Below are 13,295 nucleotides of genomic sequence, written 5' to 3' on the forward strand. Positions count from 1 at the left end.
GCGAACTTATCGGCATTCGCGTAGAGAAAGTCGACGAGCACGGCTTCCTATTTGATGTCGAGGGTGGCACTGATCCTCAGCGCCCGGTCGTCGAGGCAGGCGGGGTCGACTAGGACGAGCTTAACAGCCTCCATGGGCTCAAATGTCCCGGCACAACGCTTGGAGTTAGGCGCCTCGCTACTGAGCCGGTCGAGGTTGGCGATGAGGGTCTCGGCCTCCACGAGAGCCTCGGCGTACTCAATGCACTTGACATCGCAGTCGTATGCATGCTCGTACGTGGATTCAATCGTGATGACGCCGTTGGGACCCAACATCTTGAGCTTGAGGTAGGTGTAGTTGGGGACCGCCATGAACTTGGCGTAGCATGGTTGCCCCAGGATGGCATGGTAGGTTCCCCTGAATCCAACCACCTTGAAGGTAAGGACCTCCTTGCGGTAGTTGGAGGGGGTGCCGAAGCAAACGATCAGGTCGATGCGCCCGAGGGGTTGTGTGCATTTCCCCGACACAATGCCATGGAAAGGCGCGGCGTCACCCCAGAGCTATGACCGGTCGAGCTCTAGGAGCTCTAGGGTGTTGGCATAGAGGATGTTGAGGCCACTGCCTCCGTCCATCAACACCTTGGTGAGTCGGGTGTTGCCGATGATCGGGTCAACAACGAGTGGGTACTGCCTGGGATTCGGGACATGGTCGGGGTGGTCATCCCGATCAAAGGTGATCGCCTCCCGAGACCAGTCGAGGTATCGGGGAGTGGCCACCTTAACCGAGAAGACCTCTCAATGTTCCCTCTTTCACTGGCGCGCCGTAAGGCACACCGAGGGTCCGCCAAAGATCATGAAGGCATTATGCACCTCGGGGAACCCATCGTCCTTATCGTCGTCCCGGTCGCCAGCGCCCCTCTTCTTGGCATCATCGTCGGGGAGCTCGAGCTTGGCGTAGTAACGTCAGAGCATGGTGCAATCCTCGAGGGCATGCCTCACCAGGCCCTAGTGGTAAGGGCAGGGCTTCTTCAGCATGTCATCAAAGAGCCTAGGGCCCTTGGGGCCTCGAGGATTCTTGCATTCTGCGGCCACGACTAGATTGGCCTCGAGGACCTCCTACTTCCCCTGGCAACCCTTTTTCTTTTTCTTGGGGAGGTGGGGAGCCGAGGCCTCGGGGGCCTCATCCCTCCGCTTCCCCTTGGCGTCGTTGTCGGGGAAGATGGCCCCAACAGCCTCTTTGCCCGAGGCGAAGTTGGTGGCGATGTCGAGGAGCATGGTAGCTGAGCTCTGCACGTTCTGGCCTAACTCTCAGACCAAGTCTCGGCAGGTGGTGCCGGAGAGGAAAGCCTAGACGATCTCTGAGTCACCGACGCTGGGCAACTCGGTGCACTGTTTAGAGAAGCACCGGATGAAGTCTCAGAGAGACTCGTCTGGTTTCTGGTGATAGCTCTTAAGGTCCCAGGAGTTTTCGGGGCGCACGTATGTGCCCTAAAAATTCCCGACGAAGACCCTAACCAAGTCACGCCAGTCGTGGATCTGTGAGGGAGGAAGGTGTTCGAGCCAGGCTCGCGCTAGTCTGATAAGAGCAAGGGGAGGTTGCGGATGATGAGCAGGTCATCGTCCACGCCGCCTAGCTGACAAGCCAGGCGGTAATCGGCCAGCCAAAGCTCAGGGTTGGTTTCGCCACTATATTTCGTGAGGTTGGACGGTTGGCGAAACTGGGCCAGGAACTGAGCACCGTGGATGGCCCTGCTAAAGACTCGGGGGCCAGGCGGTTCAGGAGAAGGGCTGCGGTCCTCCCCACTGTCGTAGCGGCCGCCTCAGTGTGGATGGTAGCCATGGGCGGGCCCCTCATTGTCGTGGCGACGTCGCCTGCTGACCACCTCATGGTCGTCTCGTGCCTCGCGTCGGTTGTCGAGGCGGTCATGCAGCAAGAGGACCCTATTGATTGTCGGCGCCCGAGCGGGCTCGGGACGAATCGAGGCCTCCCTATCCTATCGATGCGGTGCCGTGGGAAGGTCCGAGGTGCCTCCGCACCGTCGGGAGGCGGAACTCTCGGCCTGCTGCACCGTGGCGGTCTCGAGGAGATCCCGGAGCTCGCCGCAGACCCATCGCCCCTCCGTGGTAGAGGGCTCGGGCATCGTGCAGACTAGCATTGCTGTAGCCATGATGTTCTGGCTAGCGCGATTGAAGATTGGGGGTTGCTCACTCCCTTCATCGTCGTTGATGCGGTGATGGACATCGTGGGCCCTCCGTCAGGCTCCTCCGCCATCGCCGCAACCTCGCTGCTCCTACTCGAGTGTGTCTCGAAGCTGCTGTAGAAGGAGTCGGTCTTGTTTGACCTTGGCCTGAAGCTCGCGGAGCTGTTCTAGGTCTGGGCGTTGAGGTTGTGTGGGGGTAAGGTTCCCGTTCTGCGCTGCTGGTGGGACAACGCGCGGAGGTGTGGCGGCGCCTGCTCCCTGGCGAAGCGGGGAACGGTTGCCTACCCCCTCGTCCTCCTCGCCCACTCTCAGCATCTCGAGTTTGATCTGGAAGCACTCACGAGTGGGGTTATAAGTGCCTTTGTCGTCGGAGTCGGAGTAGCTAAAGCAGTAGTCGCTTGTGGCCAAGAAGTGGTGCATGGCTTCACGGTCGTGGAGTCCGGAGAAATCCACTCCGGCCCACGCCTCGTCCTCCTCCGAGGAGTCAGCATGGATGTGGGTCGAAGCCATGATGTCGAAGTCGAGGGTGAAGCACTGGCGGCGTCCTGAGGGCTCCATGTGAGCGGAAGCGTAGGCGTAAGCGTAGGAGGCGGCGGCATTTCTCAACCCAAAGGGGTATGGGGATGGTGTCATCGTCGGGTTCTGCTCCATGGGAGCTGGCTCCTCAGGATGTGGCGGGGTAGAGCTTGATGACGGGGCGTCGCCGCACGCCACCGATGTCTTTCCCTTATCCAGGCTCAGGCTAGACAGGTCCCCAACCAGGGACCTTGTGCCAACAGCTAGGCATAGGATACCGATGGAGCATGGCGTGTCGCCCTGGGTTTGCGTAGTGTCGGGGTGATCTTGCCCGCGTTGCGCTTGGTGGGCGTGACAAGGGCGGCGGCCCTGGCACCGCCTGCGCCTGGGCTGCCGGTGTGTGATGTCATCGTCGGTCGGTGGGGCTCAGGGTGTGAGGAGTACCATCGTAGCGGTCGTGCGGGTCTGCCATCTAGAATTTGTTGGGACGACGAAGCTGACACGCAGAGGCCCCTACCTGGCGCGCCAACTGTCGGTGTTTCGAACTGGCGGGCCCTCAACCAACTAGTAAATTTGTACTATGTGTTCCCAATCCTGGATGGTGATGCAAAGAGATACAAGGTTTATACTGGTTCGGGAAATGGGTACCCTACGTCCAGTCTGAGAGTTCGATCTTGTATTCCTTGCACCGAAATGCTCGTAGTAGGGGGTTACAAGCAGGGCGAGAGAGGGAGCTAGTCCCAGATCTCTGCGTGGAGCGGCGTGGATTGCTTGAGATGTTGATCTCAAGCAGTGGGGAAGCTCGTGCGTTTGTCCGTGCGTTTATGTGTGAGTTTGTCGTGTGGGCGTAGGCCTGATCATAAGCCTTTTTTTGTCCCACTAGAAACGGCCCTGGTTCCTCCCTTTTATAGTTGAAGGGGGGACAAGGGTGATACATGCGCTAGCTATACGGCGTCGTGCGAACGGAGGCGGCATGTCCGAGCCCTATAGCCTGTTACTGTGGCGGCGTGGTTGATGAAGTGGTCTCGTCCTTGAAGTACTGGGGCGACGCGCCGGTCACATCCGATCCTGTATGTCGTGGGAGCTCCAGTGTTAGCTTGAAGCGGGGCGTGGCGGTCGACGCGCCGGTCACCGTGTGTTGACTGCGTGAGAAGCCGAGACTCAGTTGGTGCCGAGGCCGAGCCATCATGGGAGGCTCGGCAGGCGCGAATCCCGAGGTTGCCGAGACCCTGAAGTATATTGCCAAGGCTCGGGGGGAGCAGTCGGTCCCGTGCGCTGATTCCGAGGCTATGGTGACCCGGACTCGATTCCCCATGCCGCGTTGTTCCTGGGGCAGGGGTTAGGTGGCACAGTGTAGTGCGGGCGCTGATCGTGGACACAGCACTAGAGCACAGTGGCCGGTAACCCCTACCCCGTCCTGTCCTGGACGATATGGCATTGATGCGATTTCCCATCTCGTCGGCCGCTCCACAGTGTCGAGCCGTCGTCCGGCTGATATCGCGGGAGTGGTTGGCGCATTAATGGGATGTGACGCTCGGTCGGGGAGACTGGTCGAGGCAGAAGCGACGGGTTATTGCCGAGCCGGCCTCAAGCGATACGGAGAATCGACATCTCGTCTGAGGCTTTACGCGCGGGGCCTTGGACAAGACGGAGAATTGGTTCCCCGTCCGAGGCCTCCCGTGCGAGGCCTCGAGCGAGGCAGAGATTTGACAGGCCGTCGAGGCCTCCCGTGCAAGGCGGAGAGCGAGGCGGAGAGCCGGTGGGCCCGGACAAGGCTAGGGGTTAACCAACGGTTTGCCTTTTGGCTTTGTTTTTTATGGGGTCTAAGTGATTCTTTCGGTATACGCTCAGAGTACCCCGTTTTATGGTACCCGACAATCACAGATCCACGTATCATAAAAAATAATTTTTTTTCTATGGAAGGACAAAATACAGAGGGGTTGGTTCCATTGCCCGTTCTTCATGGGTCGTCGCGTCGTGGTCCCCTGACCGGTGCCGGTGCTGCGCTGCTGGTGCTGCTGGTGCACTGCTGCCTCTGCTGGTGTCGCGTCATGGGTCGTCGCGTCGCGTCATGGGTCGTTCGAAGCGCAGATCTGCTCGTGCGCTGCTGATGCTGCTGGTGCCTGACAGACGCAGATCTGACGGACGCGGATAAACCAAGGCAACAATCTGGTGGACTAAAATCCATGTGTTTTTTTAGTGCCAAAACACACGTATGTTATATAGCATTTCTATTTTTTTATGTACCAAAATATATGGCTAGCCTGCTCACTAAGGTTCGTGGACAGGCCAAAACTTGTGAGACTCGGGCCAGGCCAGGGCGTCAGACCCAATTTGCTCAGGTCTAGTCCATCCCTTGACGGGACGCTAAATACTGTGGCTGGTTCCCCTGCGGCGGACCTGGCGGTAAGGGTGAAAACGGTCGAACTCGGTCGAAAAACTCCTCAACCGTTTTCTACTTTTACATTTGAAATACGAAAGCGAAAGCGAAAGCGGACAAGCCGGACACGAAAACGAACACGAACTTACGGAATATCTAGAATTTCGAAAACGAACCAATTCGAGCGGAATTATGTCGAACACGGTCGATATGCGAAAATTCAATACGAAATACTGACCCACAGTGCATAGCATTAAACAAGTGCACGACCAAATACATAACAAGTTCACAACTAACAAGTGCATGATCTAGTTCAAGTGCATAGCATTAAACAAGTGCACGACCAAATACATAATAAGAGAGATGAGGCTGGGCGTCGTCTATAAAAGAGGGCAGCTAGCCACCGGTAGAAAGAACACAGCTGCGTGGTGAGCAGCCTGTAATTGAGCTGTATGACCTGTGCAGTTGGCCAAATTCGGTTTAAACCGAATTTTGAATTCGGAATATTTCAAATTAAAAGTAGAAAAAGTAGAAAACGGTCGAAAAAATGTGTAAACCGTTTTCTACTTTTACATTCGAAATACGAAACATCTCAAATGCGAAAGCGAAAACGGTAAAGTCGAACAAAAAAATACGGATTCGGTCGGATTAAATATAGATATTTTCGTTCCGTTTTCATCCTTACCTGGCGGGCGGTGGACTGGTGGCTGCTACACTAAACATCCATGGAGAGAGAATCATGGTGAGGCTTCTCGGGTTACACTAAACATCCAGTGCGGCGGCGACCTCTAGACTCCAGAGCAAGCTGTAGCGAGCAGCCCGTATCTACTCTCCGCGGTCCGTACCGCGCGCCCCCGCAGCAAGACGAGTTATCCACGGCGCTGTTCACTTCTTCTGACTAAGGATGGCGGAGGAAGGGGATGAGATTGAGGAGCCATCGTTGGTGGCGGCCGGCGGCGATCTAGATCGGACAGCGGCGACCACGGGTGAGGATTCGTGGCAAGCATTTCGTTCCCCATTTTCTTTTTCTTCGGCCTTTCTGCATTTGCCGTTTCTCCAGACTGGTCACCTTTGTCTTCTTTTTCAGAATCCCTTCCGCAAATGACGAATCTTGAGTGGGGAAAGGCTGGGTGCAGCGAGGATGCCATCCAGAAGTGTGTAGCGGCCGGCGCCTTCCATCGTGGCGAGCTGATCGAATGGCGAGCCCCCATCAAAGATGAGACTCCGACGCTATCCACCTTGGAAGATCAGTTTGTTATCCTGTCTCTGAGGCACATAATTTGCGGTCTGAGGTTGGATGCGAGCGATTTTCTGGTCAGCGTGCTCAACCACTACAGACTTGAGTGGTCTCACCTGACGCCCAACTCCATTACCGCGCTGAGCATGTTCGCCCACCTCTGTGAGGCCTACATGGGAGTGCCTCCGACTGTGGAGGTCTTCACGCACTACTACAACCTCTATCACAATATGAAAGGCGAAACGACAACACTCGGCTCCGTCTACTTCCGGCTCAGGGACAGGATGAAGAAGAGTTATCCATTGTACTACTTGAAAGCCTCGCAGTTCAGTTGGGTTTCTCTGTGGTTCTATGCCAAGGTACCACAGAGCTGTCGCTTGACCTTCAGGTGTGATGCATTGGAGGAGAAAGACAATTGGAAGGATCTTTTGCCTCTTTCCCCTGAGCAGGAGAAGCAGGTCCTCCGAATCACGGAGTTAAGTAACCAAGGCTTGACTGGTGTAGACATCGTTCACGATTACCTCAAGCACCGGATTAGCCCTTTGCGCCGAAGGATGCATTTGGCGTGCGGTTATTCTGGTCTGTCAGATCCTACCAGGGATTCAGAAAAAGGTGAATATGCTAGTTTTACCAATATTCTTATGACTTATTATCAGTTTATAGAAACAACTGCTCCAGTAAAATTACGTTCTGGCTGCAAGGAACATATGAGCTTTCTTTCTTGCACCTTAGCTCCATCATAGTCTATCACAATTCCAAATTATGCATTTATTTCAGTCAAATTGTAATGAAACGTACTTCTGATGGAGGCTTTGTTCTTACTTTATCATTATGCTTATACACACAATAATTGCTTTATGTTTTAACTGCTTTTTAATTTTACATTATTTAAATCATATGCTTAGCTGCTCTTTTGACTAAATTCATAGGTGGATGGCAATAGCATAGAGATCTTTTTAAACACCAAAGTTGTTTGACACAAACTCTACTTTTTAGTCCAATCCATAATAGATCAAGTTGCTAGTGTTGGGAACCAGCCGGCCTGCACAGGTGAGTAGCACCTGAATCGCCCACACACACACACATTTGGCTAGAGGTAGAAGAAGGGGTTGAGCATAGAACACAGCACACACAAGTCCAGCAACTGAACTGCCTTTCCCTGTTGCATTACATATGGTATATATAGATGTAGTGGTAGAGATTTACCAACTACACAAGGTACACTAGTACCTGGGCTGAGATCAGCCCCAACTATTCTACATGGCTGAGGTAAGCCATGACTAAGTGGCCTATTGCCATACCTAAGGTGAGGAAAAAAAAAGATAGGCAGGAATTGACCCAATGCTGACTCCCTGAAGCAAAACAAATGGAGAAAGCAGCAGATTATCTTACAGCTAGATGGTAAGTTCTTTGGTTAATTTGTCTAGAACCATGTTTTAAAGGCGTCGCCTAGGCGACGCCTAGGTGTCCAGGCATACCCAGCTCGCCATGGGAAACAGTGGCACCTTGTCGCCTAGGCGCCGCCTAGGCGTCCAGGCGTACCAAGCACTCGCCTGGACGCCAAGCCGGCTTTTAAAACATGGGTCTAGAATCAGCACCTATGGCTTGGTTCAAAAGTCCTAAATCTATTCATTTCACATCTGAGATCCGACTGACCACACTTTTTTTCTCGAACGCACAAGAGAGGTGCGTATCATTATATTAGAGAAGAAATAAGTGTATAAGAACCCAAACAGACGCATGCTGGTTTTCTTGTATACAGGACATGGATGTTTTTGTGTTATTTGTAAAGAATATTCGATTTTTTTTTCTTTCTGGACTGATTTAGAAATTTCTTGCCTTTCCATCAAGGCTATTTAGGAATCTTCAATTAGCACAACAAACATTTTTTATTTGGTTAAGTTTTTTTCTGTCTTTTATTTTCTTATGTAGATCTTTCTGCGGAAGACATTGAGAGCAAGCTGCGCTACCTTCTAGATCTTAAGAAGATGGGTGTGAAGCAGCCTACAGATAGACCTAATGTTCCAACCAGCCTGGTCAGAGCATCAGCCAATGACCATGCCAATCAACCTCTTGTATGTACAGCAGTAGTTATGTGAACGATATTTGCTAATGCTTTCCTTACAATTGGACCAATTTATTACTGAATCTAAAAAAACAACTGGACCAATTTACAGGGCTTGCTGAATGTTCCCTCAACTCACGAAGCTAAGAAGAAAGCACTTGAGGAGATTACAGCTTCGATAAAGACAAGGAAATCTAACATGATCACATATAAATCTCAAGTTCGCCGTGCCTCCGTACGAAGATACACAAGGCAATCTGCTGGTCCCAGGAAGGTTGTAGTACCTCCACCTCTTGAAATTGACCCTTCCCCCACTCAAGGTTCGGATCCAGAAGAAGAGATTCTTGATGCCATAACAAATATAACAACTGCAGCTTGTCCAAACAGGGGCTTAGAACAAAAATCTATAGAGCACCCTGCTGAGGTTAAAGAGGGGAAAATAGCAGAATTAACGAAACCTTCTTTTTCAGTTATTGGTTCCAAAAGAAAGGCCCCCCGATCTCATTCTCAGAGAAGGGCAAAGTATTCATTACTTTCCGTTGTTACAAAGAACAGGCAAGTCTTGTAAAATATTCATTTAGAAAACCTTGCCTTTGGTATCTGATTGAATCATTTATGCAGGATGTCGTCTTTGGACACTGGTTCTATAAAAGGGACTTCCTCAACAAAAGAGGCAGTGTTAGCGCTAAATTCACGGCCACTAGGATTGGCACGATGCCCTCCTGCCTCTTTAGCAGAAGAGGCAGGGAACGGTGAACTGTTCATGCTTGCCAATGTTGTTGATTCACGGCCTAAGGTTGTTGAGGACTCCATGTCGAATGTACTCCTTAATCAACCTGTTAGAGATTTTTCTCGCAAGGAGGTTGATCCTGCACAATCTATCTCTGAGATAGTCAGAGACCAGGAGGCCATTGAGGTATCAGCTGCCATTCCAGTGCATAATACGGAGGAAATAAACAGTGAGGTGATATGGGAGCGGATGCAGAAAGTTCAGAGTGAAGTAAGTGCTAACTCACTGTCTCTTCTTTCATATGCCCCTTATTTCTGGAAACTCAAAAGGCTTCCTAGTGTTTCCTTTTAAAAAATAGAAGTTTCATCCATTCAAGAATTTTGCTTGAAGATCCACTATAAAATCGGTGCAAAGAAATCTTGATAGGTCACAAAATTTTACAAGAAAAAAAGGACTACCAACTACATCTGACCAATAAATAGTTGAAAGAGTCACGCTAGAAAAATAATCTGCCATCTACAACTGCTCTGTCTGTGCTCCACCGATTGCATGTCCACCCTTAATGCCTGCTACCAGATGCTGTGAAAACCCGGATAGAGTCACGCTACAAAAATAATCTGCCATCTACAACTGCTCTGTCTGCGCTCCACCGATTGCATGTCCACCCTTAATGTCTGCTACCAGATGCTGTGAAAACCCGGATATTTCTTGCTTTCTGGACTTCCCAAAAGACTAAGACTTTATATAATCATGTTATGACTGGTGTGGGTTACAGTAGGCGGAAGAAGAAGGGAGGAGCGTGAGGCGCACAATGGTCCTGATCGTGGCCTCACACATGACTTTGACTAAGCCTGGGCAAAATACTCGATACCCATTACCCGTACCCGAATTACCCGAACCCGAACCCGAATTACCCGAACCCGAGGTACCCGATCCCAAATTCGGATAGCAATTTTGATTACCCAAAATTAGTTTGGGTAATTCGGGTAATATCCCCCGGTACCCAAACTACCCGAACTACCCAAAGATTTGTTTTGTCTTTGTATTCATCATGTGTTGTTAGCTGAACCATTTAACTTATCACTTTATTAGAATATAATTCTCTCTATTTGAATGAGTGACTGTAATATATTATTCTCTACAAATTGCTATTGAATTTCTATACAAATTGCTGCTAAAATTATGTATAGATCGCTACTGAAATTTAGTGTAGTTTGTTGTTTTTTGTAAATTTGGGTATATCGGGTAATACCCGAACCCGAATTATCGGGTACCCGAATTTGCGGGTAGTGTTTTTTCAGAGGTAATATCGGGTAGCAATTTTTATTACCCGAATTTTGAATTACCCGAATTACCCGACCCGAAAAAATCGGGTAACCCGAACGCCCAGGCTTAACTTTGACAACTGCCGAAACACGCCGCAAGGATTAGGGGTCTCCTTAGATTAGACATAAGCAAAGCTATTGTATCAGTTGGAACTTAAGCAGGACAACAATTATTGTTGCCCCTACGCATAGCGCTAGCTTCTTCTTCAGTTCTGATGGCGCCTGTACATCGCCAATCGTGGAAGCGCCGTCCACCTTCCTCACACGACTACGCTCTCAGATCCTTAGGCTCTACCAAATCAACGCCATGCTCTGGGATACTTGCTAACTAATTTCCCCTGTCTACCCACCAGTTTTCAAGTTCCCAGATGCTGAATGAATCATGGTTTAATTTTGTTCCTGATTTACACATAAACACAACAAAACCCATCACACATAAATAAAACTCATTTACTATCCCTTAGACTGATACCTCTGCACTGGTCTGTTCATTTCCCAATTCTTTTTTCTGCAATATGTACAAATCACATTGTAAAGGTGTTCAACTCTTCCAAAACATTTTGGCACAAAGGAAATTCTTCTCTTGCAATCCTAGGTGGGAAGAAGGCTTAATAAGTTGAGCTAGCTAAGTTTGGATTGAATTCCATTTCAAGATAAAGCAATGCTATCCATGCTGTAATTGCATTGCAGTTCCAGATTCAGATATCTTCAACTGACCGTACACTTCTTAGGTGCAACCTGATTTCTGTTTAGTTTTCCCTGCTGAATCATTCTAAGTTTGTGCAACTTATACTACGAGCCTGACTATTCATCAATTTATCCATTCAGAATAACACTCTAGGGTCATCCTCAGTTTGCACTGCACATAGATAGTAGCATTGAACATTGCTGTATAGATTTTGTTAACTAAGAGCTGCAGACCCCAACTACAACCATCTCATTAAGGAGAATCAAAAGTGATCTTGATCTTGTACAATTTTTTTTTGTTCTCACAATGTTTTAAGGATACTCAAAAGTGATGAATTTTAGTGGCGAGTTCAATCTTGCGTATAGCTGGTGCGCCAAGAACTTTATGTATTGGTCAAATACACTTGATCTGATATTTTGCAAGGCACTTGATATTATGTTGGATATTTAACATCCCAGTATCAGTTCTTCATATGTTCCCTTTCCTGTAGTATGTGTCATTCAGTGTGGCAGCCTCCTCTGAGATTTTAGAACAAGCAAAGAAGCTGGTCATGGAGAATAGACACCTGAAGGATAGGCAGATAATGCTGGAGCAACAAGTGAAAGGTAAGATTAAATTTCATACTATGCTCTCTGTAAGATAGGTCGTTAGTCATCATAATGCATTATATTTCTTTTTCATCTTAGACCTCAAAGACAACAAAAGGCTCTTGATGAAGAAAGCCGAGCAGGAGACATTCAAAATAAAAGAAGAAAATATAAAGCTGAAAGATGAGAACAAAGGTAGTTAAATCGTGTCGTCTTATAAGTTCAGTTTTCCCTAAGGCTGGACTTGATATGTGCATTGTGAAAGGTAAGATCAAATTTCATACTATGCTGTCTGGGCTGTGTTCTTTGATGGGTAAATCCCCGTAAGGCCTCGTTCGGTTACAATAATTCCTGTCCGTTTCTTCAGTATTTTCTATAGCACGGGAACTGTTCCTGCTCAGCAAAGACCGGGAACGGCATAACCGAACGGGCCCTAAGGGTGGGACATGTTTTTCCTTACCCGGTCTTAGGACTGTAGTGTTGGCACCAGGGGTGCCTCCTATACATAAAACTCTTACCTCTTACTTAATTGAGCGGCAGAGCTCCTGCCTTTTATTTCAAAAAAAAAAGATGGGTTGTTAGTCATCATAATGCATTATATTCCTTTTTTTATGTTAGACCTCAAAGACAGCAGAAGGCTCTTAACAGAAAGGATGACAGAAGCCGAGCAGGAGGCATTCAAAATAGTAGAAGAAAATATAAAGCTGAAAGATGAGAATAAAGGTAGTTAAACCGTGTCTTGTCTTTGAAGTTCAGTTTTCCCTTAGGCTAGGCTTAATATGTTCATTTTCAATTTTCATTCGCAGGCCAGAAGCAGAAGATCGAGGAGCTGAGTAAGCAGAATGAGTCGACCCTAGGGGCCTTGGTCCAGAAATGCGCAGAGGTGAACCGCCACAAAGAGGAGGCGGCTCAGCTCATTAAAGAAAAGGAAGAGCTGCAAGCGCGCGTGTCGCGTGCCAATGATCTTGTCAAGCTAATGACGAGTACTTTGGGCTAAGAAAAAGACAGTGCTTCCTGAATTTCTGTAGCATTTGTGTTTTGACAAGTGCAAATGATCTGCAGAAGGAATGTGATTGGAAGCGAATGTAGATTACTGATGTATACAAGTTCAGAAACATTCGTATCAATGATTGTAGTCTAAAATCTCAAATAAGGGTGGGTTCGGTTTGCCTCCAAACCGAGGGGATTGAGGAGAATTTTGCGCCCTGTTCGGCTGGCTAGAAGAAAAACGGCTGATTTGTTATGAGAGAAAAACATTGTTATTTCGTTGAAGCGTTATGGCTGGTAAGTTCAAGCGAACAGGGCATTGACTTGTAAGGGATTGAATCCCTCTCAATCCCCTTAGATTAGAGGCTAACCGAACCAGCCCTAAAGAGGTTATTGCCATGATTTACTCGGGAGGGAGAGGGAGACGGCAGCTAGTGGGCATGGAGGTGGACAGTGGTGCTACGGTGGCGTCGTGAGGGATCTCCTCCCTTTATATAGAGGATAATTAGGGTGCATCTGGTTTAAGGGTAGGGTTGGATGAGATATAGCCATCTATGAATTTAAGTTGGGGTTATCTATATTGCTCGCTTGGTTGGATGGA

The 13,295-nt window shown here is 49.1% G+C and overlaps 1 protein-coding gene across 4 annotated transcripts; it reads left to right on the forward strand.

The window, feature by feature from the left end:
• The first annotated feature begins 5,769 nt into the window (after window positions 1–5,769).
• Window positions 5,770–12,850, forward strand: LOC136494471 (uncharacterized). Of its 4 annotated transcripts, XM_066490628.1 has the most exons (10): window positions 5,771–6,061; window positions 6,163–6,924; window positions 8,245–8,387; window positions 8,490–8,697; window positions 8,848–8,932; window positions 8,999–9,377; window positions 11,611–11,725; window positions 11,807–11,902; window positions 12,326–12,430; window positions 12,514–12,850. In XM_066490628.1, exons 1-10 carry the CDS (start codon window positions 5,980–5,982, stop codon window positions 12,702–12,704), a joined length of 2,166 nt encoding a protein of 721 aa, XP_066346725.1. In that variant the 5' UTR covers window positions 5,771–5,979; the 3' UTR covers window positions 12,705–12,850. The 4 variants fall into 4 exon arrangements, 3 of the variants coding, with proteins under 3 accessions (XP_066346724.1, XP_066346725.1, XP_066346723.1); XR_010768609.1 differs by having other exon boundaries at window positions 5,770–6,061; window positions 8,490–8,932; window positions 11,807–11,972; window positions 12,514–12,545; XM_066490626.1 differs by having other exon boundaries at window positions 8,490–8,932.
• Window positions 12,851–13,295: the final 445 nt, after the last annotated feature.

Source organism: Miscanthus floridulus, chromosome 11, assembly GCF_019320115.1.
Source record: "Miscanthus floridulus cultivar M001 chromosome 11, ASM1932011v1, whole genome shotgun sequence".
Taxonomy (NCBI): Eukaryota; Viridiplantae; Streptophyta; class Magnoliopsida; order Poales; family Poaceae; genus Miscanthus; species Miscanthus floridulus.

Coding starts and splice junctions, on each gene's coding strand:
- LOC136494471 (XM_066490626.1), top strand. CDS start 5,980: ATGGCGGAGGAAGGGGATGAGATTGAGGAGCCATCGTTGGTGGCGGCC. Junction 6,062..6,162: donor TCGGACAGCGGCGACCACGG/GTGAGGATTCGT, acceptor CTTCTTTTTCAG/AATCCCTTCCGCAAATGACG. Junction 8,388..8,489: donor ACCATGCCAATCAACCTCTT/GTATGTACAGCA, acceptor ACCAATTTACAG/GGCTTGCTGAATGTTCCCTC.